The sequence below is a fragment of the Lotus japonicus genome, chromosome 1 (genome assembly GCF_012489685.1).
Source record: "Lotus japonicus ecotype B-129 chromosome 1, LjGifu_v1.2".
Taxonomy (NCBI): Eukaryota; Viridiplantae; Streptophyta; class Magnoliopsida; order Fabales; family Fabaceae; genus Lotus; species Lotus japonicus.
Genome location: NC_080041.1, coordinates 115,802,185 through 115,829,187, shown reverse-complemented (window position 1 = coordinate 115,829,187; position 27,003 = coordinate 115,802,185). Strand labels below are relative to the sequence as shown.

The following is a 27,003-nucleotide window of genomic DNA, read 5'->3' as shown; positions in this document are numbered from 1 at the left end:
AATACATGCTTCTTATCTTAGTGCATTCACAATGAGGCCCCTCGAACAGTTAGTTTCTCTAATCTTACTCTCACTTTTTCTGAGTATGCAAGCTGAGGAACTCAAATCCTCACAAACAAAGCCTTGTGATTTTTCCGCAATCTTCAACTTTGGTGACTCCAATTCAGATACTGGTTGCATGTCAGCTGCATTTTACCCTGCCACTCTGCCTTATGGTGAGACTTTCTTCCATGAAGCTGTTGGCAGATATTCTGATGGCCGTCTCATCATCGATTTCATTGGTGAGAAATCCATTGGCTAATTGTTTTTATAGTTCGGTAAAGAGCAGTGTTATATTGCACATTGCTCTTTAGGCAGCATCACAACACGGCCAATTGTTTACACGTGTATTATTTGTCGTGTTGGATCGTGCGTCAACACGCTCGTGTCACATAGCATTATCCAAACCTTTAAAATCTTAATGTCACGACCGCAATTGTAGTCAACAGATCTTATATAAAACATACTTGTTACTTATAACATATTTGAATCAACTTATTCTTACTCATATTCAACTCTGACACTCACAAGTTTTGTTACAGTAATTGATTTTATCTTTAAAATTAATTATAGAAGGATTTTCCCCAAATCTTATTCAATTAAATGATGGGAGATCACATTTTGTTTATGCAGCCAAGCACCTTGGTTTCCCATACTTGAGTGCATACATAAACTCAATCGGAACAAGTTATAGGCACGGTGCAAATTTTGCTGCAGGGTCATCAACCATTATGCGACAAAACAAAACCTATTTCGAAAACGGCACGCCGTTTACTCTTGAAGTTCAAACTATACAGTTTAACAACTTCAAGACAAGCACAGCAAAGTTCTTCAACCAAGGTTAATTTTTCCTAAGATGTATCTACATAATGTTAAAGCTTAATTAAGTGGTTTTATTAAATTCAAGTTGTAGTCACTTAAAAACGTGCACGTCTTTGATTTGCAGCAAAAGGAAATTCCTACAGAAGACACTTTCCCAGGCCAGAGGACTTAGCCAAAGCTATCTACACATTTGATATTGGGCAAAATGACATCGGTGCTGCTATTAGCAGGGTGGGCATGGAAGATTCTCACACAGCAATCTCAGACATTGTGGAAGTTTTTACAAATCAAATCCGAGTAAGCGACATAAGCTAGTTGAATTGTGTTCATTAGAAAATTAATTAGAGATCTCTCTCTAATTAGAAATTAAATCGATTTCATAATTAGAGATTTCTTTCAAATTTAGAAGGTTGTGCTTACGGTCGATCGATCGCTAAAACGTAGGGGTGTGAACGGGCTCACCCGTCTATCACTTTCAATGCTTAAAGTAGATCGAGTTGAGTTGACCCGTAGAATAATGAGTTAGAAATGTCAACTCGTCCCGCTTAGTTGTGGGTTGACGAGTTGGTTCGTGAGTTGGCGGGTCTGCTCATGAAACCCACCAAAACCCGCACAAAAACATTTAAAATACATTTTTTAAAATAAGATAGGCTGGTTTGCGAATTGGCTCATCGAATTGGTGGGTTGACTCGCCGGTTTGATTAGGTATGCGAGTTCATAAACTGAATTGTTTCACGGGTTTAAGCTGGTTGGTTCAGCGGGTCGAACTCACATTAGCACCCCTACTAAAAACTTAGGTTTTACTACTTATTATGACATAACACATTCTATTAGACTAAAAAAAATGATTGGTTAATTTACTTTAGCAAGTGCTAATTAATTAAGAGCCTTCTTGTTAGTTTATATATTGGCTAGGAGGAAGGACATTCTGGATACACAACACAGGCCCCATTGGTTGTCTTCCAGTGGACATGCCCGTGCACAATGCCATTAACAACTTTACTCAAGCACCTGGTTATGTTGATCAAAACGGCTGTGTGAACTATCAAAACGACATGGCCAAAGAGTTTAACACAAAGCTCAAGATTGAAGTGGACAAATTAAGGGTTCAGTTCCGTGATGCCTCGTTCATGTATGTTGACATGTTCTCCGCTAAGTATGAGCTCATCAGTAATGCCAAAAAAGAAGGTAATGATGACTTCTTTCCCCACCATTCAAAGTGAGTTTAACCATAAATGCTTGATTTTGGTCCTATAATTACAATTATTTCATTTAAGCCCCTTTATTTTTAGATAGAACAAATGTGGTCCGAATGTTAATTGGTAATCCAATAACTAACGGAAAAACTTGTCACACATAAGTGATTTGTGATTTTTTTATGGAATAAGTAATTTTAAAATAACATGACACCATTAGATTTAATTTATATGACATGGAAGAGGACATCAAATCGATACAGAACAATTTTCTACAAGAATATTCAAAGTGATTTAATTACATTAACCGCTTAATAATTATGGAATTTGAATTTCAGGATTTGTTGAGCCTTCTGAGATATGCTGTGGTTACTATAAAGATGGTCACCAAGTGAATTGTGGGAAGAAAGAAATAATTAATGGTAAAGAAATTTATGCTGGTCCTTGTGAGGATCCTTCCAAGTACATCAGTTGGGATGGCGTGCACTACACTGAAGCAGCAAATCGCTGGATTGCCAATCGAATACTCAATGGTTCTTTTTCAGATCCACCACTTCCCATCACACACTCATGTCAAATAACTCGTTAGCAATTGACCCGGATTCCCTGCGATTAGAAGTCTCTAGTACATCTGGTACAGTCAAGGACTCTATGTTGTCCTGTGATCAAAGATTCAATGGATCCGATTTAACCAGTTTACTATACAAAGTAATATCATTAAATTAAAACCGTGTTATTTGATGACTATAGGCTTATCATTTCACTAAATTCAGGAGTCTCTGAACTTCATGCATGCAATCCGAATTTCATATATACATCTTTAGAGCATCTCATCTCCAATGTAAGGTTCTTAATTCTTATTTTGGAGTTAAGAATTAAGAACTTTACCATTGGAGGTGCTGACATGGACTCCTTAGTTCTAATAAATAAGAACTCAGTTCTTATATATGGAGTTTTGCTTTTTGAGTTCTTAACTTAAAATATTAATTATTTCTCTCTTATTTAAATTACTTTATTACTTTATGAGTTTTGTTTTATTATTTTATAAAAATAAAAAGTATAAATAATGTGGTTGGTAGGACCAAATGAATAGTGGTTGGAGCAAAATTGCTTGAGAGTTGCTTAAACACATGTGGCAATACGGGCCCACATGAATAGTGTTAAGAACTAAGAAATAAGAACTAGCATTGGAGATTCTCTTAGTAAAAGTTTTTTTTATGCTTCGGAAAATTAATAAAATTACAAAGAAAAACTAAGGAACTGCAAGAGAATCCTTCAATAGTAAGGTCTCGAGCTCGATAGAAGGCCTATCAAAATTCATAAGACTAGTCGTATGTTAGTTAGCTCCCTCTTAACAAAGTCAATCCGCAGCATCATTACCGTTCCAGTGAATTCAAATAAGATTGATTCTCCAACTCGTGTCTACACATTTCTCTAATACCATGAAGAACTCGACCTATATATCATAATTTAATTCTTTTATATTTTACTTTTAGTTATGTGTTTACTCACAAATTTATTTATCATCAATCTCAATATTATTATTCCCTTGGGATTGTTAAATTTAGAGGATCTTGTGAGTCGTTTTGAATTTAAGGGATCAGGTTTTTGGAGTTTTCTACTCAAATTAGATTTTTCAACTAGAAAAAAAATTAGATTTCAAGAACAAGAACTAACTTGTCGATTTACCAATAACTTGAAGGAAGAACAACAATGAACTGAACTCTTACAATTAAGATATGATGAATTCACAAAAGCCGAGCTTATATATGAAGCTGACAGCTTTGACCTATTTTGGAAAATAATTGTTACAGACTCGTTAACCGTTGAAAATAACTAGTACAAACTCGGTTGCAGCACAAGAACTACCTGAACTACCATCACTGTGTGGCTGATGATTTTCACAGGAATTGTGTTACTAATGGTGGGAACCGAAGGCTACAGGTGGAGGAATTGTTTAATCATTAAGGGAGGCTTTGAAAAATAGCAAGTCCTTCGGCTTTGGAGAGGACATCTCTGAACAACGATAATGACACACGATCGAGTTGTTTTGTATAGAAATTCGCATGAGATATGATCTCAAACCACGAATAAACTTGTGATCCTTGTCATCATTGGTGGTAGGGGCTCCAATCACGGCTAACCGATCACAAACAGTACAATATTATTTTCCCTAATGATTCACCAGCTTAGTACCACGCCACATGAGTTGCAATTCGTCACGGAAGCAGAGTTCAAGTGTCTTGTTTAGTGAACTATAAGCGACATGCAATGCATGCCAAACTTCTTTTGCAGTGTCATGGCCGAGGATCTCAGCATTTCCTACTTGGTTGAGGAAGAAAGGAGAAGACTGTTGATTTTTTGATCTTGTGTATTCCACATGGCAAACTTAAAGTTGGGTACTAGTTCGCTTTGACGAAGAGGATTGGCAGAGATGGTGAGAGAAAATGTTTGCAGTATGAGCAGCGACAGAGGAGTAGTAGAGCCATCAACAAAGTGAAATATATTTTGCAAGCGGATAAGAGATTCAACTTGTTTTTTCCAAAGTAAAAAATTTATGGAAGAGAGACGAATCGTGGTTATGTGTATCATAGTAGCAAAAAGGAGGGTTGGTGATGGTAGTTCCTCACCGACCATGAGAGAAAGAGGGTTGGCGGCTATGAAAGACAGCAGCTAGTGGTTTGGTTACTAGAGTTTTTGTAACCTATCTTTTTTTTTTTTGAAATGGGTTTTTGTAACTTATCTGATATTATATAAGATGAAATTATTGTCACAACAAATGTGAGAGTTGATTTCATACCTAGATTACAATGGAGTGGTGTAATTTAAGGAGATAAATAACGAAAGAATTATTATTTCTAGAAAACATAATTATTCTTAGCAATAATTTAATTAAATAAAAAATAATTATTCCTTATAATAATCTGATTACTCTTAATAGGGACTGAAACGACTCATTCTTCACTCTTAATAGTAATTGATTGTTGTAATGCTTGAATGGTTTTTAATTGTTATCATGTAAAAGTTGTAATTGATTGTTATAATGCTTGAATGGTTTTTAATTGTTGGTATTGAAAGTGGGTTATCAACTTATCATGTGAAAGTGGGTTATCAACTTATCATGTGAAAGTTGGAAATTGCTTGATATTGTTTGATGAGATTGCAATGTTATGGAGAGTTCCCACCTCGGTCCTCAAACATGCTTATATTTGATTGTATGGGAATTTCTTTCCCGCATTCTATCTTTGTGTAGTTTTTTTTTTTTGTTTTCAAACTTAATCTTTCCTTATAACTAGAAAAAAAAAAAGGATTGTCAATTAATATTTCATCATATTGTATAAGAAATGTGAGATAGTGACAATTTCTTTCCCCCATTCTACTCTTGTGTAGTTTTTCTTTATTTTGAGCTTAATCTCTCCATATAACCGGAAGAGAAAATTGTTGATCAATATTTCATATTGTATATGATTAAATTAGAAGCCCTGATTTTCTAAGTGATTAACAAAACTATGCACAATACCACTCATTTTGGTGTTCCCATTCCCATTGAGTGTGAGCAAGAAAAGTTGTTAAAATAAAAAATCCTATTTATCTAAGAGATTAACTAAATCATTATTAATACCACTATTTAATTATATACTGTTGAATCAGTGGTGTTATGACAGGATATCATACTTAGAAAAACCAAAGTATATATACTCTCATTTACTTGGTGATCATATCCCACCAATGTTGGACTATTTTGTTTGATGAAAGACAGGACTCTGTACGTTGGCAAAGTACAACGGTTATAAGGAAATTGAGACCAGGCCCTTTGTTAAAGAGAGGAAGGTGGATCTGGAGCTAGATCAATATGTAGAGTGTGAGCAGGAAGTTAATAGGAGGAAATGGGAATGTTGGCATGTTTACCACAGAAATACAATACAATGGTGAAATAACAAAGGAGTTAAAGCGAGAAGTGAATCATATGTCCGTGGAAATTATGATAGAGATACTACTGCATTCTAGTGATATTCTGTGGACATTGCCACAATTATCTTTGAAGAAATTCTTATATTTGGCCTCCACCAGAGGATTTTGCTGCCCATGTTGCATGGCCTGGGAACAGGCCAGCTTTTCAAGATGGGGAGAGCAGTCATGGAGCTGGAACTGTACTTGTACATCCAAAGAATTATGGAGGATCTAATGAAGAGATAGCTGGAGACATGGAGGAAGACAGACAGAGCACAGGCAGATCATGACTTCATAGATTAGATCTTGGATGAGAATAAGATTTGATTGAGCTGTTGTGGAGAACAAGATTGATTGAACTTCAGTTGTTGTAGTACACTGACTGAATTACTGATTGCACGCTCTGTGCATAAGCATGGGTTGATGACATGTAAAAATGATTGCATGAGCTTGTCTTTAATTGGACATTGAATTGTATGATTCCCATGATAGAATTTGTGGTGGCACTGGCAGGATATGATATGATTGCAGATTTCATATGGGGATCATAGAGAATTGCTTGAAATCTGGGAATACTTGAACCTGATACATGTTATGAAGTGTAACCTAAATAGTTGAAAGTTTAGAGATCATCACTGTTTTGCACATTTAAATTTGTTTGAGTCTTCAATTTATTCTTTAGTGTACTTATTGACACTTAGCTAGAAAGTCATTCCTTTGAAATAGGAAATCCATTGTGTTTTCCCACTTGAGTCTGAAAAAGAAATAGTTTGTGTCTTGTATATAACCTTAAGCTTAAAAGAAAACACAAAGACCTCTTCCTAAGTTAAGAGAGCATTCAAAGTTAGGTTGTATTGTATTCAAGTGGGGAAAGGGCTATTGATTGTTCATGAAACCATGCTTGTTGAATGAACCATGTGCATATGATTTTTAGATGGTTAGTATCTTTTGTTTGAGGGAAAACTGTTGGGAGCAATAATAGAAAGGAGAGAAGAGAGAAAGAAAAATCACACAGGAGTTTTTAACGTGGTTCGGAACACAATGTGTGTACCTACGTCCACGGCTACACTAGGTAGTAATATTTCTTTGGTGTATATAATGCTTACAATGAGGTGCTTATATATAGTAGGAGTAAGTCAACCTCCTCCTTATTCTAAGCGATGTGGGACTTACAAATAGACTACATAAGCGATGTGGGACTACAAATAGACTACATAACATAACAATTCTCCCACTTGGAGTCTAATTGTAGTAACTTCTTGTAAGCAATAAGCTAATCTGCTCTCCACCTAGTGTAGCGCCTTCGTCTTCAATTATCCTCGAAGGCCAGCTGAGGCAATGCAAAGCCTCAGCTTATCAGCTGTAACAGTCTTGGTCAACATATCAGCTGGATTCTCTGACCCTAAGATCTTTAACAGAGATAATTCTTCATCATTGATAAGTTCTCTGATGAAGTGATACTTCATCTGTATGTGCTTGCATCTGGAGTGAAAGACAGGATTTTTTGCAAGGCAAATAGCACTTTGACTGTCACTAAACAATGGAGGAACATCTTGTTCTTTTCCCAATTCTTTGAGAAAATTCTTCAGCCATATCATCTCCTTGGCTGCTTCTGAAATGGCAACATATTCTGATTCAGTGGTTGAGAGAGCAACTCTATTTTGAAGTTTAGACTTCCAACTCACAGCAGTTCCTCCTAAGGTGAAAATATAACCTGTGGTGCTTTTTCCACCATCTGAGTCTCCTCCTAGATCTGCATCAGAAAACCCCTGTAAAGTGAGATCATTTCTTCTAAAGCATAGACACATTCTTGAAGAACCCTTCAGATATCTCAGTATCCACTTTACACCTTCCCAATGCTCCTTCCCAGGATTTGACATGAATCTGCTGACAACTCCCACTGCATGTGCTATATCAAGTCTTGTACAAACCATAGCATACATCAAGCTCCCTACTGCAGATGCATAAGGAACTGTTGACATGTAACTTTCTTCTTCACCTGTTTGTGGGGACTGCTTCTTTGAAAACTTTAAGTGATTTCCCAAAGGGGTGCTTCTGGTATTGGCATCTCCAACGTTGAATCTGTCCAGTAATTTTTCAACATATTTCTCTTGGGACAACTTCAGAACACCTTCTGATCTATTTCTAGAAATCCTCATACCAAGGATTTGTTTGGCTGGACCAAGATCCTTCATCTCAAAGTTTTCTGACATCTGTTGCTTCAACCTGTTAATTTCAGTCATATTTGATCCTGCTATCAACATGTCATCAACATACAAAGCAAGAATAATATAACTGTCAGCAAATTTCTTAACATAGCAACAATGATCCATGTCACATCTATTAAAACCTGAGTTGCTCATAAACTCATTAAACTTCTTGTACCACTGTCTCGGTGCCTGTTTCAGACCGTACAAGCTTTTGTGAAGCTTGCATACAAGATTCTTCGTGCCTGGAACTTCAAAACCTTCAGGTTGTGTCATATAAATCTCTTCTTCCAAATCACCATGTAGGAATGCAGTTTTAACTTCTAACTACTCCAAGTGAAGATTCTCTGCAGCTACAATACTCAGGATAACTCTTATAGTGGTCATTTTGACAACTGGAGAAAAAATCTCTGTGAAGTCAATTCCTTGCTTCTGCTGAAACCCTTTCACTACAAGTCTTGCCTTGTACCTTCTGCTGCCATCAGATTCTTCCTTCAGTCTATAGACCCATCTGTTCTGTAGAGCTTTCTTTCCTTCTGGTAACTTGGTCGGAGACCATGTTCCATTCTTCTGAAGGGACGTCATCTCGTCTTTCATTGCTAGCTCCCACTTGATAGAGTCATTCCCCTGCATGGCTTCACCAAAATATTCTGGCTCTCCAGCATCAGTTAACAACAGATAATTCAACGAAGGAGAATACCTTTGTGGTGCTTTCGGCGTTCTTGTAGATCTCCTCACTTGAGTTATAGGAGTTTCAATTACTGCTGTTGGCTCTTGTTCCAGCTCAACTTCCACCCCATCATCCTCGTTCTCGGGATTAATCTGGTTTCTTTTGGCTACATCACTTTCTGAAATTTCTTCCAATGCCACTCTTTCAGAAAGTTCCAACTGTTTACTTGAACTCATAGATTCTGCAGAAGACCTGTCTTTATAAAGCACACTTTCATTAAAAGTAACATTTCTGCTTCTAATGATTTTCCTGTTTTGTTCATCCCAAAACCTGTAGTCATACATATCAGACCCATAGCCAATAAAGAAGCATTTTATGGCCTTGGGGTCCAATTTGTCTCTCCTATCAGAGTCTATAAGAACATAAGAGACACAACCGAAGACTTTCAAATGTGAAAGACTTACCTCCTTACCAGACCATACCTCTTCAGGTAACTGATAATCCAAGGGAACAGATGGTCCTCGATTTATCAGGTAAGCTGTTGTATTAATGGCATCTGCCCAAAACATTTTTGGCAACCCGGATTGGATTCGCATACATCTAGCCCTTTCGTTCAAGGTCCTGTTCATTCTTTCCGCGACACCATTTTGCTCAGGTGTACCTGGTATTGTCTTGATCATTCTGATCCCATTTTCTGAACAAAACTTTTTGAACTCCTGGCTGTCATACTCCCCGCCATTATCAGATTTCAGACTCTTAATCTTCAAGCCTGTCTGATTTTCAACTTCTGTTTTCCACCTTTTAAACACAGAAAACACATCAGATTTATTTTTGAGAAAATAAACCCATACCTTTCTTGTTGAGTCATCTATGAAGGTGACATAATAGCGTGAGTCTCCAAGAGATTTCACTGGGGCTGGACCCCACACATCTGTATGCACCAATTCGAGCTTTTCTGATTTTGATTTCCTGCCTGCTTTTGAGAAGCTAACCTTTCTCTGTTTCCCCAAAATGCAATGCTCACAAACACCAAGATCAACATGCTTCAAATTTGACACCTTACCCTTTGATGCCATGATCTTCATTCCTTTTTCACTCATGTGTCCAAGTCTTTGATGCCATATAGATGAGCTATTGACAACTTCAGTTACTGTTATCATGTCCTCCTCTGCAACCATATAAAAGGAGCCTCGTTTCTTTCCTCGAGCTACAACCAGATTGCCTTTCGTCACCTTCCAAGCTCCACCTCCAAAAGTGGTGTGATAACCCTCATCATCCAACTGGCCTATAGAGATCAAATTTCTCTTTATTCCAGGGACATGTCTGACATTATGCAATGTCCAGAGAGTTCCATTAGAGGATCTGATATCAATATCACCTCTTTCCACAATATCAAGTGGTTTTCCATCTGCAAGATAAACCTTTCCAAACTTTCCACATATATAGTTAGATAATAATTCTTTTGAAGGAATAGTATGAAAAGATGCACCTGAATCAATAACCCATGAATCAACAGGACTATCCAAGCTGCAAATTAATGCGTCTGCTACTTCCTCAGTTGCTGCATTAGCAGATTCATCATCATCTTGCCTCTTTTGGTAATTCTTCTTCTTCCTTGGGGCTTTGCATTGATTGGTGAAGTGACCTTTTTTGTCACAATTCCAGCAAGTGATGTCATTCCTGACTCTTGTCTGACTTCTGCCTCTTGATTTTGATCTGCCTCGGCCTTGGCTTTGATTGTGACTCTTCTGGCTACCTCTTCCTCTACTTTCAGTATTCAATGCTGAACCGGAAGTGTTTGAAGACTCTCCTGAATCTTTCCTGCGAATATCTTCGCTTAAGATCAGGTCTCTGATGTCATCAAACTTCAGCTTGTTATCCCTTGCGGAGTTACTAACCGCAGTGACAGTTGCAGCCCAACTATCCGGTAATGATTGTAACAGACTCAAGGCCATCAATTCGTCGTCAAAGGTAATCTTCACTAACGATAGCTGCGAAATAATTATATTAAAGCTATTAATGTGTTCAGTTATAGAGTTACTTTCTCCCATTCTGAGATTGAATAGACGTCGTATCAGATGTACTTTATTGGCGGCAGATGGCTTCTCGTACATATTTGATAATGCCTTCATCAGATCTGCAGTAGTCTTCTCATTCACAATGTTGAAGGCAACATTTTTGGATAACGTCAATCTGATCACACCCAGGGCTTGTCGATCTAACAGATCCCAGTCTTCCTGCTTCATGTCGTTTGGCTTCTTCCCTGTCAAGGGTTGATACAACTTCTTTTGGTACAGATAGTCCTCCATCTGCATCTTCCAAAACCCGAAGTCTCTGCCATCGAACCTCTCGATCTTCACCTTCCCTTCTTCTAGCGCCATTGCTCCCACTTCTTCCTCTAAACTGAGGATCTATCCCACAAACCTAAAGCTCTTGATACCAGTTGTTGGGAGCAATAATAGAAAGGAGAGAAGAGAGAAAGAAAAATCACACAGGAGTTTTTAACGTGGTTCGGAACACAATGTGTGTACCTACGTCCACGGCTACACTAGGTAGTAATATTTCTTTGGTGTATATAATGCTTACAATGAGGTGCTTATATATAGTAGGAGTAAGTCAACCTCCTCCTTATTCTAAGCGATGTGGGACTTACAAATAGACTACATAAGCGATGTGGGACTACAAATAGACTACATAACATAACAAAAACAAAGTGCTAAGATAAAGGGAATTAATAAATGTCATTTTTACTTAGATTTAGATATGATATTAGGAACTTATTTAATTTAAATACTTGAATTTACCTCTCAAAGTCTTAGTTTAGTAAATAATTGTGTTTTAGTATAGATAAGGTGTAAATAGTACAAATCATTTTGTTAATCCTACTTAGTTAATATAGGTTGGAAAAGCAAAGATATTAAATAGCCAAGAAGAAACAAATGTTGGGATAGTTTCACTTAGTATGGAATCCATAGCTAAGCAAAATTTAGGTGGGAAGCAACAACTTTTGAAAGCTTCAGCTCATCAGTAATTGAGAATCTTAACGCCAGCATGGTTTCTTTCCCATGAAAAAATGTGTACTCGCTGAGCGAAAATTCCTCACTAAGCTAGTGTGCTTTCACCTGACTCATTTAAAAAGCCAAAATAGAGGAACTTTGGTAGTTATCTTATGCAATCACGGCTTGGAAACAAAGAGAAAGAAATGGAGAGCTTGAAGACTTGGATTTCCTACCATCATAAGAGTTAGGATCGTTCTTGAGACATTAGAGGACGTTATGTCATTCTTAGATCTCCATCTTTGAGCTTGTAAGAATGCATAAAAATGGATAGCTAAATCTCTTTTGTTGAGATTAAACGTAATTATTTTATGAACCGATCTCAATGATGCGTTCTTGATGCTTATTTTAACCTGATAAAAAAATGATTTTATATTTGAAATGATAGTCAAAATTTACATCTTTGAATCAAACTTAGAATACATCATCTAATGGATCTAATATCTACAAATGGAAATAGGTGCAAAGTCATTAACAGCATTTAAACTCAATGGTGTTGCTGCTTATTACTTAGCTAGACTAGGCTTTTGTATCATTTGCATGATGATGTTTGGATTGAGGAAGTTCCTCTGAACTCATTTATCTGGCTCTCATTTTCTTAATGATTGGATTTCTTTTGAAAGAAAAAAAAAGACTGGTGCATATTATTAAATCAACGCACGTGACCTCTAGCCGTTGCATACACTAATATTTTGACACCGTTCAGAAGATCCATAACACCAGTATAATAATTTATACTACAGCCATGCCCTCTTGCTCTATATTAACTTTTGAGTAGTTGCCAAGTTGCAACATTCAAGAAATGCCACTTTGTTCAGTGAAAATGTGCCAACTCAAACAGTTTGTATCCGTAATCTTACTCTCACTTTTTCTGGTTATGCAAGCGGAGGAACTCAAATCCTCACAACCTTGTGATTTTCCAGCAATCTTCAACTTTGGTGACTCCAATTCGGACACTGGTTGCATGTCAGCAGCATTTTACCCTGCCATTCTGCCTTATGGTGAGACTTTCTTCCATGAGGCAGCTGGTAGATCTTCTGATGGCAGACTCATCATAGATTTCATTGGTGAGAAATTCATCATCTACACCTTTTTTCCATTAATTGCCTTCATTTTTCTCCATCTGCTTGTTTATGTCTGTGTTGTCTCGAGTTCGAGTCTTGTGAATATAGCTGCATTAAATATTTAGTATAAGAGTTTTGTTGTCCATAGTGATCATACTTGTCCTGAACATGTGGTTAAAAAAAAGAAGTTTGGATTCAATCTTGTTATCCTTAAGTTACTATAAGATTTCCTACAATTCAAGTAACACAGATTCAAAATCATTTAAACATGTGCAGCCAATCACCTTGGTTTCCCACACTTGAGTGCATACATGGACTCAATTGGAACAAGTTTTAGTCACGGTGCAAACTTCGCAGCAGGATCATCAACCATAAGGCGCCAAAACAAAACCTTCTTTGATGGTGGTAGTCCTTTCACTCTTGAAATCCAGATTGCACAGCATAACCAGTTCAAGGCACGTACTGGGAAGTTAGACAAGCAAGGTTTGTTTAAGATTTGTGTGTGTTCACTTTCCTCATTTTATTACACTGAAGCTTCATAGCATGATAGGATCATCGTTGATTTCCTCGTAATCAATTATGGAACTCAGAAGCTACTCACGGATGCTTCTCGACAGAATTGATTATGCCTTTAAAATCAATTGTAGAAGTATTTCCATACATTGATTACTCGGTCTATAAACCAAACACATGTCTGTGATTTGTAGCAAATGGAAGAAACTTTCCTAGGCCAGAGGACTTTGCCAAGGCAGTCTACACACTTGATATTGGGCAAAATGACATTGCTGCTGCACTTCAAAAAGTTGGAGAGGAAGATTCTGAAGCAGTGATCACTGACATAGTGGACCATTTTGGAGAACAAGTTAAAGTAAGTGGTTGAAGTTACAAAACGTATCTTTAATTTTGATAGTTTACAATGGCAAAAGAGTAATTTAGGATCATCCATGTCAGAATTTGTACAATCAAGGAGCAAGGACATTCTGGATACATAACACAGGCCCCATTGGTTGCCTGCCAGTGGCCATGCCTATACACAATGCCAATAACCACATTCCAGTGGCTGGTTATCTTGATCAAAACGGCTGTGTCAAAGTTCAAAACGACATGGCTAAAGAGTTCAATAAAAAGCTCAAGGATATAGTGGTTAAACTAAGGACACTGTTTCCTGATGCCTCATTCATATATGTGGACATGTTCTCTGCTAAGTATGAGCTAATCAGCAATGCTAAAAAAGAAGGTAAACCTTTTTTCATGCAAAATTTTACTGCATATGGCTAAAAAAAAGTAATCATAAAAAGGCTTAATCCAGTTTTTGGTCCCCAACCTTTGTCATAAATATTACTTTAGTCCCTCGCCGGAGTAAAGGTGGGAAGTAGTCCCCAGTTTTTGACAAAATGATTGGTTTTGATCCTTCCGACCGGTTGGGTCAACGCCGGAGCTCCATCAGCTGATGTGGCCCTTGCCACGTCAATTAATGAGCCTCGCTGGAATTTTTTTCTTTTTTCATTAAATTAAAATAAAATAAAGACACTAATTAACTTCCTAATTATTTAAATATTTTAATAAATTAAATAGTTCTTGGGTTCCTCTTCATCTCTGCTCTTCATCTTCATATTCATCATCTTCTTCGGCATTAAAAACAAAAAATCCAGAAAATAAAATAATTCATCATCACATCCCCTTCTTCCCTTTAATTCACCAAAATCCTTAAAATCAATGCTCATAACTAGATCTAGGGTTTCCTCATCCCAAATCACAACCCCCAACTCGTGCAACACGAACAGTAACAAAACATCCCAATTCGTGCAACACAATAAGCAGCAAAAAAAGCTAGCAATAAACCCGATGGTGGCCGGCGACGTGATTTGGGGAAGAGGAGAAGGTTGCGATTTGGGCCGGAGGTGGTTGGGTGAGGTCTCAACGGCGCCGGATAGGGGAATACAGAGCGGCGGCGATGCGATTTGGACAGAGGACGTGGTTGTGGAGATTTGGGGGAGAGAGAAGTGGTGGTGGTTCCTGTTAGAAGAGGAGCAGGAGCTTCAAAGGTTGGATTTTTTTTTTTGGGAAATCCAATTTCTGTTATCAATTAGTCAGAGATCTTGCCAAAATCTGCATGATATCTCTCTTTGAAGAAGATAACATTGCTAATTTGTCCTTTATAAATGAAAAAGGAGTGTTTCCTTCGATCAATTTCCTAGTCAATCTGATTTGTGATGTTAGAAGGTTGCTATGGGAGGAAGGAGAAGAGGACGTGGTGTGGTAGTTGAGGTTTGTGCGTCAGATTTGGGATATGGAGATGAGGTGGTGGCTCTTGAGAAAGAGATTTTGGGTTTGAAGAAAATTTGAGAGTATGGAATGAAGATGAAGAACAGAGATGAAGAGATCTATAAAAATTGGACTGAAGAAAATATTTTCGACAAACAGAGATGCAGTCCAGTTTTCTATTTAATTTTCATTTTATTTATTAAAATATGTAAATAATTAAGAAGTTAATTAGTGTGTCTTAATTTTATTTTAATTTAATGAAAAAAGAAAAAAAATTCCAACGAGGCTCATTAATTGACGTGGCAAGGGCCACCTCAGCTGGCGGAGCTCCGGCGTTGACCCAACCGGCCGGAAGGACCAAATCCAATCATTTTGCCAAAAACTAGGGACTACTCCCCACCTTTACTCCGGCGAGGGACTAAAATCATATTTATAACAAAGGTTGGGGACCAAAAACTGGATTAAGCCTCATAAAAATGATTCATGGGTACATGTCAGGTTTGTCCTAAGAAATGTCTCAAATTCGAGAGTCAATTTTGAGAGTCTTGTAAATGAAAAAACATGTTGAAAGAGCTAATAACTCCTTTATGTGGAAGATACTTATGGAAAAAAATAACAAATTTGACAGTATAAAACTCCCACTATACGTGAGATCCTGGGAGGGGTCAGGCCGACTTTATGGATTTAGTGTAGGTAATTTTTCCTTGCAATTTTGTAAGAAACTGATTTGATGACCTAAACTTATGACTACGAAATCACATGGCATGGCAGAAACCTGACCATTACACCGAGGCTCACCCTAAAAAAGGGCAGTCTGGTTGGCTGACAAAGCTCCCACGTGAGACGGGTATGGGAATGGGTCGGCTTATTTATTTTATTTTTTTTTACCCAAAGAGGCTGTTTCATTAAAAAAAATCAATTAGTTTCCTTCTCAATTGTGTATTTGTGGTGTCATTGAGTGCAGGATTTGTTGACCCTTCTAAAATCTGCTGTGGACATCATGAGGATGGTAATCACTTATACTGTGGGAACAAAGCAACGATTAATGGTAAAGAAATTTTGGCTAGTTCCTGCGATGACCCTTCATCATATATGAGCTGGGATGGTGTGCACTACACTGAGGCAGCAGATATGTGGATTGCTAATAGAATTGTGAACGGTTCATTCTCAGATCCACCAGTTCCCATTACACATTCATGTCACTACTCATTAGCATAGACCACAGTTTTCTGACCTGTGGTAATTATGATACAGAGCACATGGGAAATGCTCTGCATTGCCAGCACCAGCAGGGGATTATCAAATTGATTTGTTATTTTTATTTTCCAACCATAATGTTTACACTTTTCTAGCCAAGATAAAGGCAAGGAGAAATACTAAGAAGACACTCTCACTCTTTTCAATACAGTTTTTATTATCTGTGAAATTCATGTGCATCTTACTAAATTTGTTGTGAATCTTAACTTCACCTAGCAAAGTTATTCAGTTTTTCATTATCTAACTACTCCAACCCCTAGAATAAAAAGAAATAAATGGATTCGATGGATTATAAATCCTCTAACTTTTGGATGAAGCCCAACCCATTCCCTTTTCTCATCAAATTCAATAGATTTGATAAGTTAAATTATGCATCAAGAGATAACCATCACACATACAATATCTACTAACTTAAAAAGCAAGAGGAAATGTCACTGTTCATCAGAGTCAATTTTTTTTTTGTTACAAATCTCTTGCTTTTGGGCCTGTTGGAGTATTGGGCTGCTTGGAGCATCTCAACTTCAGTTAGGGTCAGGGTTTAGGTTGTTCAGTATCCTACCTCCCTCTTTCCGTCTTTTCCGGCCGCCGCCGTCGCCAATGAAGCTTTTGTGCCTTTCTCCGTCAGGCTTATAGGTAGGAGCTCACCCCTCTCACCCGCCAGCTGTCCCAGCGTTCATTTATCGATGTCCGATCCCTAAGGGCCTAATATTTCCCCAAACCATGGATTTCTATCTTGGACGAACTTTCGACCCTCTGCTCCCTATACCGTGTAGCCTCTGCACCATGGCCGTCTCCCTTGTACGAACGCTCGTCCCCCTTCATTGCCTCTACCGTGTAGCCTGTGCAACAATCCTCTACTCCTTCCCTGGGCTATTCGGTTTTCTCATCTCTGCTCTACCCTATGGAGATCACTTTACAAGTAATTTTCCTATCCCCTAATGTATCCTCTATTGTCTTTACAGCTGTTATGATTTGAAATGTTAAATTTCTGTTTTTTATTTCCAATTTGAATTGGTTTACGAAACTGCTGAGGGTTTTTCTATAAATTGAGCCATCTTCTCCTCAAATTCCCACATTGTGTGCCAGTTTTCTGTTCTTCTTCCCAACCATTTTTTTTCTCAAACTTGATCAACTTTTTCAAAGTTTGTGTTTGATCCATGGGTGGTGGTGTGACTCCAGTCAAGAGTCTTTGCCCTAGGAAGAGTTTTTTGAGAATTAGGACTAGGGTTATCCGGATGTGGGAAGCATGCCCTGTGAACGATCCCTTGAGTCCCTATGCCTTGCATATAGCTCTAATTGATGCTGAGGTTTATACCTTTCTTCTGAATGTTTACTACATTGCAGTGGTTATTTAAATTGTAGTTTTTCTTCTTTATTTGAATGAAATGTTGGTTTATTCATGTTCTGATAATTGTTGTTTTTATTTCGAGGGTGACAAAATTGAAGCCATTGCTCGGAAGGGTCTGATGTCCAAATTCAAGAGCGAACTCCGTGAAGGCAAAGTTTACACCATCACTTATTTCTCAGTTCTTTCAAACAGTGGCGGTTTTATGGCTTCTGAGCATGATTACAAGATTATGTTCAATGAAAAAACTAGGGCTGCAGTTGAAGAAGCAATTGGAATCCCAATGACTAAATACTCCTTCAAGGACACTGATCAGATATTGGCTACTGGTGGTGATTCTGACTTTTTAATTGGTATGCTACCATCAACTACATCAGCTACTTTTATTGTTTTATCAGCTCATATGTTAAGATGTTTATTGTTCAGTTTCGAATGTTGAATCCTAATTTTTGTAATGAATCATGTTTTGTAGATGTGATTGGATTAGTTACCAATGTATCAAGTGAGAAGAAATATCCTAAGGCTGGCAATGTAACACGGATGATAGAGCTGGAGCTGACAGATGATAAGTTAATCCCTATCTTACGTAACATATTCATGTCAAGATTTTACAATTATGATTGATTTCTAAATGACTATGAGCACATTACAAATTTTATGCTCTAATTTGAATGTTTCAAGAATAATTAGTTGTGAAGGATGTAAACTATGTTTCTGAGTATACCTTAAGGCTGGAAATCATGCTCTAATTTGAATGGTCATATATATATTTGGTTTGAAATGTTGCTTGATATATGTGAGATGTCACAAAAACTGTTCAGTCAACATATGCAAGTTTTCGTTGAGATCTTTAATTTTTATCATGCCATGAAATTGAAGTTGTGTTTTGAGAGACATGAGGCATTAGTAGCAAAACTGCATGTGGAGGATAGGTGAACTTTTAACTTATTTACTACGGAGATAAAGTGTTGATTTGAAGGATCATGTATACATTTTGTTGAAAGTGTTGCTTGATATAAATGAGAGGTTACAAAACTGTTTAGTGTACATATTATCTTATCTTTCTGCTGAGAGGCTTCGTATTTACATTAGCTTTCCTTTTTTTGTAGAGGGAAGATTAAGTGTGCTCTATTTGGCCACTTTGTTGATGTTGTAAAACAACATCTTGCTGCTGATCGCCAAATGCCTGTTGTAGTTCTTCAATTTATGAAGATCAAGACATTCATGGGTTGGTTATGCTATCTATTTTCTTAATATCAGGTATCATTCACATGACATTTTTTTTAACAATCCTCATTAAGTAAAACAGGTCAGATTCTTATTGTTAGTAGATTTATTTGCATGGTGTGTTTTAGTTGAAATTATATTTCTTTCATTTTGTAAGCCATGTTGTAATTCAGAATGTCATGAATGCTACTGTCCTATTATGGAATCCAGCTATACCTGAAGCTGTCTCATTTCATAATGGGTGAGATATTTGTACTTATCTCATGTCATTTTAACATTGAATAATTTAGTATTATTTATGACTACTAACTTATATTGATATTGCTAATGATATGCTGCCTCTAATTTATTTTTATGGTAACTATTCCACTTCTAGGTTGGCCCTTCATGGAATCGATGCCGATTTGCCTCTAGCTGAAGCTGTTGATTCTGATCATGTACCAGTGATCACCTTAGAGGATGAATTTCTAAAGCTTTATCCTAGGAAAGACATAAGGGAACTCAATGATACTGCTGAGGTATACCTTAAACCACTTCTTATACACTGCACGGATCTTATGTATTCACCCCTCTTTCTTATGTCCTCCTTCTTTAATTTGGTAGGATGGTATTTTTATTGTTATGGCGAATATATCTGGTCTGGTTGAAGGGGAAAAGTGGTGGTACTCTGCCTGTAGTTGTCATAAGGCTGTGACTGTGGAAGATGGAATCTCTTATTGTCCTGGCTGTTCCAAAGTTGTGCTAAGTGTTACTCCAAGGTAGTTGTAAGCCCATTTTGCAATATAATGTACTGCTTTGAAACTGTAATTTTTAATTTCGTTGCATCTTATTGCAGATTCAGAATCAAGTTAGAAGTTGATGATGGTCTTGGCTGCGGTGTATTTGTTGTTTTTGACACAGATTGCCAACAATTGCTGAGCAAGACCTGCAAGGAACTGATCATGGCTTCCAAGGTGAATGTAGTTCACCTGCTAACTTTTCTTTACATGATCTAAATTAAAGTATGTAGCTGATTTTTTTTGTGTGATAATTGATTCTTTGCTGCTTACAAATCTGTTTGAAGGGGAAGGCTGCAAAAGATTACCCAAATGAGATTAAGTCCATCATTGGAAGACAGATTTTATTTAAGGTGCAGAAATCAAATGGCCATGGTACCACTTTTGATGACTCCTACAAAGTGAAGAAAATATGTACTGATGTCGTTATGGTTGAGAATTTCAAGGACAATTCCAGAGTTCAAACTCCCACCAAGGTATGTATTTGTTACTTTTAATGTTATAGACTATATATATCAAAATCTTGATATTCTTTTCCTTTTGTTCTAGATGATCAGCAGCCCCAAATTTTCTAAGTTTTCTGGTGCGGAACTTGATAACAACGGTGACTCTTCTGCAAAACTATCTGAAATAGGCCCCAGTGTTGTATCCCTTGATGAAATTTCTCCCACTGATGGATCTGTTATCTGCTCTTCTGTTCAGAGTGCTGGTAGTGACCTGAGTTCTAACAAACCTGCTAAGAGATTGAGGATCAGGCCTGTGAAGTTGGAGAAGGACTACGCACTGTAGCTGAATAAGATAGTTATAATTATAATATGAGATGCAATTTCCAACAATGTGTCTAATTGGAGTCTTTTTGTAATGTATTTACTGTAGGAAGATTGGTTAAGTTGCACTCTTAATATATTAGTAGTATTTCATTTTGTTATCATAGATCTAAGACGTTGTGGTTTGTAAGGTCAGTTGTTAGAGTCTCCTATTTTATACAATGGGTTGAAGTCTATTGAATGTATCTTTGTTGAAGACATCTTTCTTTGTTAAAGACATCAAGTCCAAACATTGTCTATTATTTGTCAAAATACTTTTATCACAATTGTTTCTTTAACATTTCAATTATAAATTTCTTGGTTGAGTTTTTCCAATAGTAAGCTTCATTAATTAATGTATACATTCAGTGTTGTTGCCTACCATAAAATTTATCTCTCTTCAGCTCATCTAACATTTGGTATAGCATTTAATGTATCACCTTTTAAATGACATAAAGCTATCAGTTCCCCCCCTGCTGCTTCCTTCCAACCCCATTCTTCATCCAACCATTTCCTTTCTTCCTGCTATTTCCCAAAATCTGCTTCATCTTCCTTCCAGATGCATAGTGCTGTTTTTTATCTATCTTCAATTGTTCCATACTTTCAGTAGTTTTCATTCAAGTACTTGAATTAAATGATCTGCTTGATGATATTTACTTCGTAAGTTAGTAACTCACTACCTCCTCATGACTTTTTAATTATTTTTGTCCATTGTCACAAACTTCAATTTGTTTCGTTCTATGTTTGGAAAACCATTATTTTTTTGACATATTTTGGCAGATTTGTAACTATGAAGTTACTCTTCAGATTATTCTTTCATCTATTAGTTAACTTTATTCTTTGTTGATTACAATATAACAACCTATGATTACTATAACATTGCTATTTTGGCTATCCCATTGCTATTTTGTAGATTTACCACAAAATCTATGTTTCATCTCTTATCATTTTTAAAAGCATCTCCCATTTTATCTCTACATAAGACGGTGCTCTTAAACTATGTACCATAATGCTCATATGCAAAAAAAAAATCACTTTTCATATGTTGTTTTTAAAGCCTTTTAATGTTATATATACATGTATTGATATATTTGTATAACTCTATTACTTAAAATAATTAGGCTAGATAAAAATTACTATCTTGGATTGCTCTCATAAAGACATGTGTGAAATACTAATTCATTTTCAAATACATGTAAGATGATGAAATCTTTTTTTTTTCCACATTTTATATTTGTTTTCAATTCATATTACAGATGTTAATTTTTTACTATAACCAAAATTGTATTAAATCCAAATAACAAATCAAATATTAGTTTGATCTAGCACACGTTTAAGTTTATTAAGTTTAGCAAAATAAACAACAATTAAAGTATTTGTGAACTTAATTTTTTTGTAAATCTGTTTTAGTATTTAGGATTATCTATTTTTCTTTTTCTTTTGTAATTTAATAGTAACTGACATCCTGCTAAAAGATACAATCTTTATAGTATTTTGTTTTCAAATCAAAACTAATTTAGTTTCAATAATAAATCAATATGAGTTTTAAAATAACGAAATTCTTTTTTGTTATTTAAGAGTATCTATTTTTCTTTATATTATGTGATTTAATTGTACCTGACATCTGTTAAAAGATCCAATCTTTGAAGTAATTTGTTTGTAAATCAAAACAAATGTATTAAGAAAGTTAAGAAAAAAAAAACGTATTACATATTTAATAAAATCAGAACGCGTTGATTTCTTATGTGTTCTACTTTCTTCTTCCTCTAACGCTCATAGCCACCTCATTGCTCTCCAATGTACTTGATAGTTTAAAATAAGCCAATTCTCTGTCAATTGTGTGTCTGGGTCGTATGATGATAGCTAATCTCCCCTATCTACTGAAATCTATTGACCTAATCTCCTTTCCCACCCCCCCAATTCGACGCCTGTACTCCATGATGGGAAACAACTGTTCTTCACAACTACTGTTCCCTAAAGGTAGATTTTGTTGCTGGATACTCATATACTTCTCCTGGTTACTGATAAGGTTAGAAGATCATCAACTTTGTGCCTATAAATAGAAAGGTTTGGAACCATGATTCTGAAGATGTCCTTAACAGAACGTAGCAGGTAATATCCGAATCTATCGCCGGCTCTGTATCTTCTTATTTTTTGCTGCATAACTCTAGACTCTTGTGCTAAATAATCATCACCTCTACTCCAATTAGACATTCTATGTTCATTTTTTATTGTTCCCCCCTTATTTCCTGGATTCAGTCTGGGCTGTATTTTGATTTTGCCACTGTTTTGGAAGATCTTCATGTACTTTATGATGCAAGAAGCCCTCCAGAGCCAAGACCTCACTGAACTTAGCCTTTGACACTACTGCATCTGTTAATTTGAATTGTCATCTTCATTGGCTATAAAAACCTTTCATATGTTCCCAATTGATTCACAATTCTCTGAGTTCTCCAAACTCCTTTTCCTGCAAATTTGATTTTTTGATCAATTTGCTTAACTTCTAATGGATACTCGGTTGTCAGCCATTGACCATGTTACCTCCATTCATCAACAGGGTCCCTACTGGAGTATCAAGGTTCGTGCTATTGCTGTGTGGAGAGTTCCATTTGACCATGTTACACTAAGACCCTCCTGCATGGACATGATTCTGGTGGACAGATTTGTAAGTTCAAATCCCTCCATCTTCAACATTTTATGGACAGTTTATAAAAGTAAATATTGTGCTGTTTTCTTCACTCATGAATTTCCTCTATTTTTGTTAGGGGACCAAGATACAGGGTTCTGTGTGCAGGAGGCACCCTCCTATTCGTGCCATGCAGACTGGCAGAGTGTACCAGATCTCTAACTTTAAGGTTGTTCTGAATGATGATATTCGACTAACGCCACATCAATTCAGATTGATCTTCCATGCATGCACCATCATTGCTGAAAGTTTTGATGTTCGCATTCCTCGAAATGGCTGGTCCCTTTGCAACACTCAGATAATTCGCAACAGGAGTGATGAGTTCACCCACCTGATTGGTATGTAGAAGCCATATTTTATTCAAAATGAACCGAGTCCAATAATCCATGTGTTACAAGTTCCATATTATTTTGAGAAATAACACAACTCTAAATCTTATAATTTTTTTCCAGATTGTTTGGGAGTTATGTTGGCTGCCTCTCAGGAAAAGATATTTATAAAAGATGGTCAGCTCACTAAGATGTTATATGTTGATCTGCAAGATACAAGGTATCTTTGCCAAAGTAATTTATGGCTTACATTTAGTATATTCATTATTATGACTTACATCTCAAGCACCTCATATGTCAGGGGAAATATCAGATGTATGGTGATTGGGAGTCTGGTCAACATTGTTGCTGAGTACTTGGCTTCCAACTGGACTATGAGGCCTGTAATTGTATTACAGTTTGTTAAGGTGAAGAGCTTCAGAGGTATGTGCAAACTCTTTTGAATAGTAGTCAGAATTCTTCTACCTAATATAATTTCAAGTAATCTATGTAATCTAATTTATCTTTTGTCTCTCAATAACTATACACACTTTTTCTATATGTAGACAAATTCCTTATTGAGGGTACCCCTGTTGCGTCAAAAGTCCTCTTCAACCCAGATATTGAAGAAGCTATTGAGTTAACTCAAAGGCATTAACTATATACTACATCATGATTAATCTTTCATTACAAGTACCCCTTATAGTACTATCTCTGACCTTTATTTAACTGGTCTATTTGCAGAATGGATGCTCTTGGTTTTAATTACCATGGTCCTGTTGGTTTTATTCGATCTGATCAACCTAATCTAAGTCTTAGGGATGATATGCTGAATACTCACCCTAGGAAAACTTTAACTCAGCTGCTGGACAACAAAGAGGTGTTAAATTTGCTACATATTATCAACTTCATATTTATGTAGATTTGCTACATTTTTTGTGCTTTAGATCAATTGTTTTGTATCTACTGTAACTACTTCAATATTCAGGGAGGGATATTCATAGTTCACGCCGGAATAGTTGGAGTCCTTAAGGATGGACCGTGGTTTTACCCCTCATGCAGATGTTTTAGTGAGCTTAGAGTCAATGGTGTTAAATATGATTGTCTTAAGTGTGGACGCACCATTGATAAAATGATTAACAGGTATGTTGTAAGAATTCATATTTTTTAAGTTTATTCAATTGTTAACGTTATGCTTTAGTTACCTAATGATTTAACACGTTGGTACTATACCTATTACAGGTTTCGGTTCAAGGTTGAAGTTTATGACGGTGTTGACAGCGCTGTTTTTGTTCTCCATGATCCTGAGGCAGAGTTGATTGCTGGTTTTTCCTGTGAAGAATTGATGAATTCATTTGAAGTATTATCTTCATGATTCTTGATTTTGATTAGTGTTTCTTCCTTTATTTACACTTTCCCTACAACTGCTAAAGAATTGATAACCAATCTGTTTCGTTTACACGTTAGCTTGAGAAGAAAGTGATTCCGGAAGGAGAATATCCTGATGACATTGAAGACCATATAGCTGGGTTAGAGATGCTTTTTAAGGTCCACAAAAAAGTTGGGAGGCTGTATGGCAAGGAAGGTTGCTTTGAGATTTTGAGGATTTGCACTGACCTAGACATCATTGCAATGTTCCATGACCATGATGCCATAGTTACCCCGGATAAGGTTAATTGTTAATTAACGGATGTTTTGCTGTCTTTTAAACTTAACACATAACTTCTTTTACTTATTTTCACACTAGGATTCACAATTGAATAACATGGTAATTATTTGGAGTAATTTATCCAGTTTTTTCTATCAATGTTCTAATTGTTTTGTACTCATGTATGTGGATGCACATCAGGCAAAGTTCATGCCATCTTTTACTAAGATGGGAAGTGCTGAGGGGAGTTGCTTGACCTTGAGTGACAAGGGTCATGCATTATCTGAATCTCACACTATTGAAAGAGGTGATCGTCGCCTGCGAAGGAAGCTGTTCATAGATTTTGAGTCAGAAGATGAGGATGTTGTTGCTGCGGAGTTTGTTGCTGCTGAGATGGATGGAAAGAAACATATTGCTGATAGTGAGATTGATCTAAATAATGATCCAAAACCACCAATTGCTGAAATTGAAACTAAAGATGATGGTGAGAACAAATCTTTAGATGCAGATGGAGGCAGAGATTTATCCAGTGATGGTTCTCCTATTTCTGATGAGTTTGAAGTTCCTAAATTTGGAGTCGCTTATGCTGAAGGTGATGCTGCGAAAGAGATGATTGATTTCATATTTGATGATGATGACCTTACTGGCATAGTGTCTGATGAGGAAAGCATGGAAGACAGCGATTCTTCTGAAGGAGAAGACATGTCTGATAACTTAGATGAATGTGGCCTTAAATATAAGGTCAAGATTGAACCTGTTGATGATGACAAGGATAAACTGTTGAAGAAAGTTGCTGAGGATGATTATGTGATTGTGATATCAGATGATGATGAGAAGGGTGCTGATGAGGTGATTGTAATCTCAGATGATGATGAGATTGCTCCTTGAATTTCACTCTACTTATGACTAGGAAGTTTCAGACTATATGTGGTCTGCTGTGCTGACAAAGGATGCAGATTGTCTTCCACGACAACAGCCAAAATTCTTTTTGCTTATAGTAGTAGTAGCATTAGTAATGGTGTCAACTTCAGTCCTCACTGTTTGATGCATGAATTGGAATTGGTCACTGTACTATGACCACAGTTACACATTCCAATCAATGCTTTTATTTTTATCTTTTAATGTAATCCATAGGTATCTCTATGGTGTAACTGGTATATCCAGTAGATGCTGTATTGTGATCCTATCTATCTATGCAATGCTTTCTTTATTATATAGCTGCTTTCATTCCTTATCATTCTTTCATTCTCTCTTGATAAAGATAATAATTGATTGAAACTAGAAACATATAAGATAACATCACAGATAAGGGAAATGTTGTACTTAAAATCTGTTGTGTATAGATTAATTTTAGAGAACTTGTATGAAATTCCATGCTATGTTTCTTAATAATATGGTCCTGTGAGATTGATAAAGATTGTACATCCATTTGAGTATCACTTTCCAAGTTATAAAGACATAAAAGCTTTGAAGACAATTCAATTAAGCAAGCTATACAGGTGTCCAGTTTACTTATACTCAGTTTCGGCAAAGCAGATTAACTTGGTCACTGAAGTGGATAGATGCACCTTTCCTTCCAGGTATGATGATCAATTCATATAACTAATCAAAAAATCCTATATATAATTGTTAAATGTTGAGCTTGGTCAAGCATATGCTGCTAAGTATGAATAAAGACAG

The 27,003-nt window shown here is 36.5% G+C and overlaps 5 protein-coding genes across 5 annotated transcripts; all 5 read left to right on the top strand.

Moving 5' to 3' along the window:
- LOC130729593 (GDSL esterase/lipase At5g14450-like) lies at nt 1-2,825 on the top strand. The gene is made up of 5 exons (XM_057581398.1): nt 1-281; nt 673-879; nt 986-1,158; nt 1,761-2,049; nt 2,396-2,825. The coding sequence occupies exons 1-5, from the start codon at nt 32-34 to the stop codon at nt 2,644-2,646; spliced, it is 1,170 nt and encodes a 389-aa protein (XP_057437381.1). The 5' UTR covers nt 1-31; the 3' UTR covers nt 2,647-2,825.
- A 9,889-nt stretch (nt 2,826-12,714) lies between these two features.
- LOC130729592 (GDSL esterase/lipase At5g14450-like) lies at nt 12,715-16,796 on the top strand. Its single transcript, XM_057581397.1, has 5 exons — nt 12,715-13,008; nt 13,282-13,488; nt 13,713-13,873; nt 13,957-14,242; nt 16,235-16,796. Exons 1-5 carry the CDS (start codon nt 12,744-12,746, stop codon nt 16,486-16,488), a joined length of 1,173 nt encoding a protein of 390 aa, XP_057437380.1. The 5' UTR covers nt 12,715-12,743; the 3' UTR covers nt 16,489-16,796.
- Nucleotides 16,797-17,985: 1,189 nt separating this feature from the next.
- LOC130732491 (uncharacterized) lies at nt 17,986-18,595 on the top strand. Its single transcript, XM_057584528.1, has 2 exons — nt 17,986-18,225; nt 18,345-18,595. The coding sequence occupies exons 1-2, from the start codon at nt 17,994-17,996 to the stop codon at nt 18,494-18,496; spliced, it is 384 nt and encodes a 127-aa protein (XP_057440511.1). The 5' UTR covers nt 17,986-17,993; the 3' UTR covers nt 18,497-18,595.
- A 680-nt stretch (nt 18,596-19,275) lies between these two features.
- LOC130732490 (uncharacterized) lies at nt 19,276-20,854 on the top strand. Its single transcript, XM_057584527.1, has 5 exons — nt 19,276-19,617; nt 19,703-19,857; nt 19,935-20,052; nt 20,163-20,351; nt 20,425-20,854. Exons 1-5 carry the CDS (start codon nt 19,432-19,434, stop codon nt 20,662-20,664), a joined length of 888 nt encoding a protein of 295 aa, XP_057440510.1. The 5' UTR covers nt 19,276-19,431; the 3' UTR covers nt 20,665-20,854.
- Nucleotides 20,855-23,187: 2,333 nt separating this feature from the next.
- LOC130720607 (uncharacterized) lies at nt 23,188-26,211 on the top strand. Its single transcript, XM_057571277.1, has 10 exons — nt 23,188-23,346; nt 23,447-23,705; nt 23,820-23,916; nt 23,998-24,119; nt 24,242-24,326; nt 24,420-24,555; nt 24,664-24,818; nt 24,918-25,035; nt 25,143-25,346; nt 25,525-26,211. The coding sequence occupies exons 1-10, from the start codon at nt 23,188-23,190 to the stop codon at nt 26,209-26,211; spliced, it is 2,022 nt and encodes a 673-aa protein (XP_057427260.1).
- The last annotated feature ends 792 nt before the right edge of the window (nt 26,212-27,003 follow it).

Excerpts from the sequence above, each read along its gene's own strand:
- LOC130732490 (XM_057584527.1), top strand. The coding sequence starts at position 19,432 with ATGCTGCCTCTAATTTATTTTTATGGTAACTATTCCACTTCTAGGTTG. Across the intron at positions 19,618-19,702 it reads AACTCAATGATACTGCTGAG|GATGGTATTTTTATTGTTAT; the intron begins GTATACCTTAAA and ends TTAATTTGGTAG. Across the intron at positions 19,858-19,934 it reads GTGCTAAGTGTTACTCCAAG|ATTCAGAATCAAGTTAGAAG; the intron begins GTAGTTGTAAGC and ends ATCTTATTGCAG.
- LOC130732491 (XM_057584528.1), top strand. The coding sequence starts at position 17,994 with ATGTCCAAATTCAAGAGCGAACTCCGTGAAGGCAAAGTTTACACCATC. Across the intron at positions 18,226-18,344 it reads TGATTCTGACTTTTTAATTG|ATGTGATTGGATTAGTTACC; the intron begins GTATGCTACCAT and ends CATGTTTTGTAG.
- LOC130720607 (XM_057571277.1), top strand. The coding sequence starts at position 23,188 with ATGGATACTCGGTTGTCAGCCATTGACCATGTTACCTCCATTCATCAA. Across the intron at positions 23,347-23,446 it reads TGATTCTGGTGGACAGATTT|GGGACCAAGATACAGGGTTC; the intron begins GTAAGTTCAAAT and ends TATTTTTGTTAG. Across the intron at positions 23,706-23,819 it reads TGAGTTCACCCACCTGATTG|ATTGTTTGGGAGTTATGTTG; the intron begins GTATGTAGAAGC and ends ATTTTTTTCCAG.
- LOC130729592 (XM_057581397.1), top strand. The coding sequence starts at position 12,744 with ATGCCACTTTGTTCAGTGAAAATGTGCCAACTCAAACAGTTTGTATCC. Across the intron at positions 13,874-13,956 it reads ATTTTGGAGAACAAGTTAAA|AATTTGTACAATCAAGGAGC; the intron begins GTAAGTGGTTGA and ends CATCCATGTCAG. Across the intron at positions 14,243-16,234 it reads CAGCAATGCTAAAAAAGAAG|GATTTGTTGACCCTTCTAAA; the intron begins GTAAACCTTTTT and ends CATTGAGTGCAG.
- LOC130729593 (XM_057581398.1), top strand. The coding sequence starts at position 32 with ATGAGGCCCCTCGAACAGTTAGTTTCTCTAATCTTACTCTCACTTTTT. Across the intron at positions 282-672 it reads TCTCATCATCGATTTCATTG|CCAAGCACCTTGGTTTCCCA; the intron begins GTGAGAAATCCA and ends TTGTTTATGCAG. Across the intron at positions 880-985 it reads AGCAAAGTTCTTCAACCAAG|CAAAAGGAAATTCCTACAGA; the intron begins GTTAATTTTTCC and ends TTTGATTTGCAG.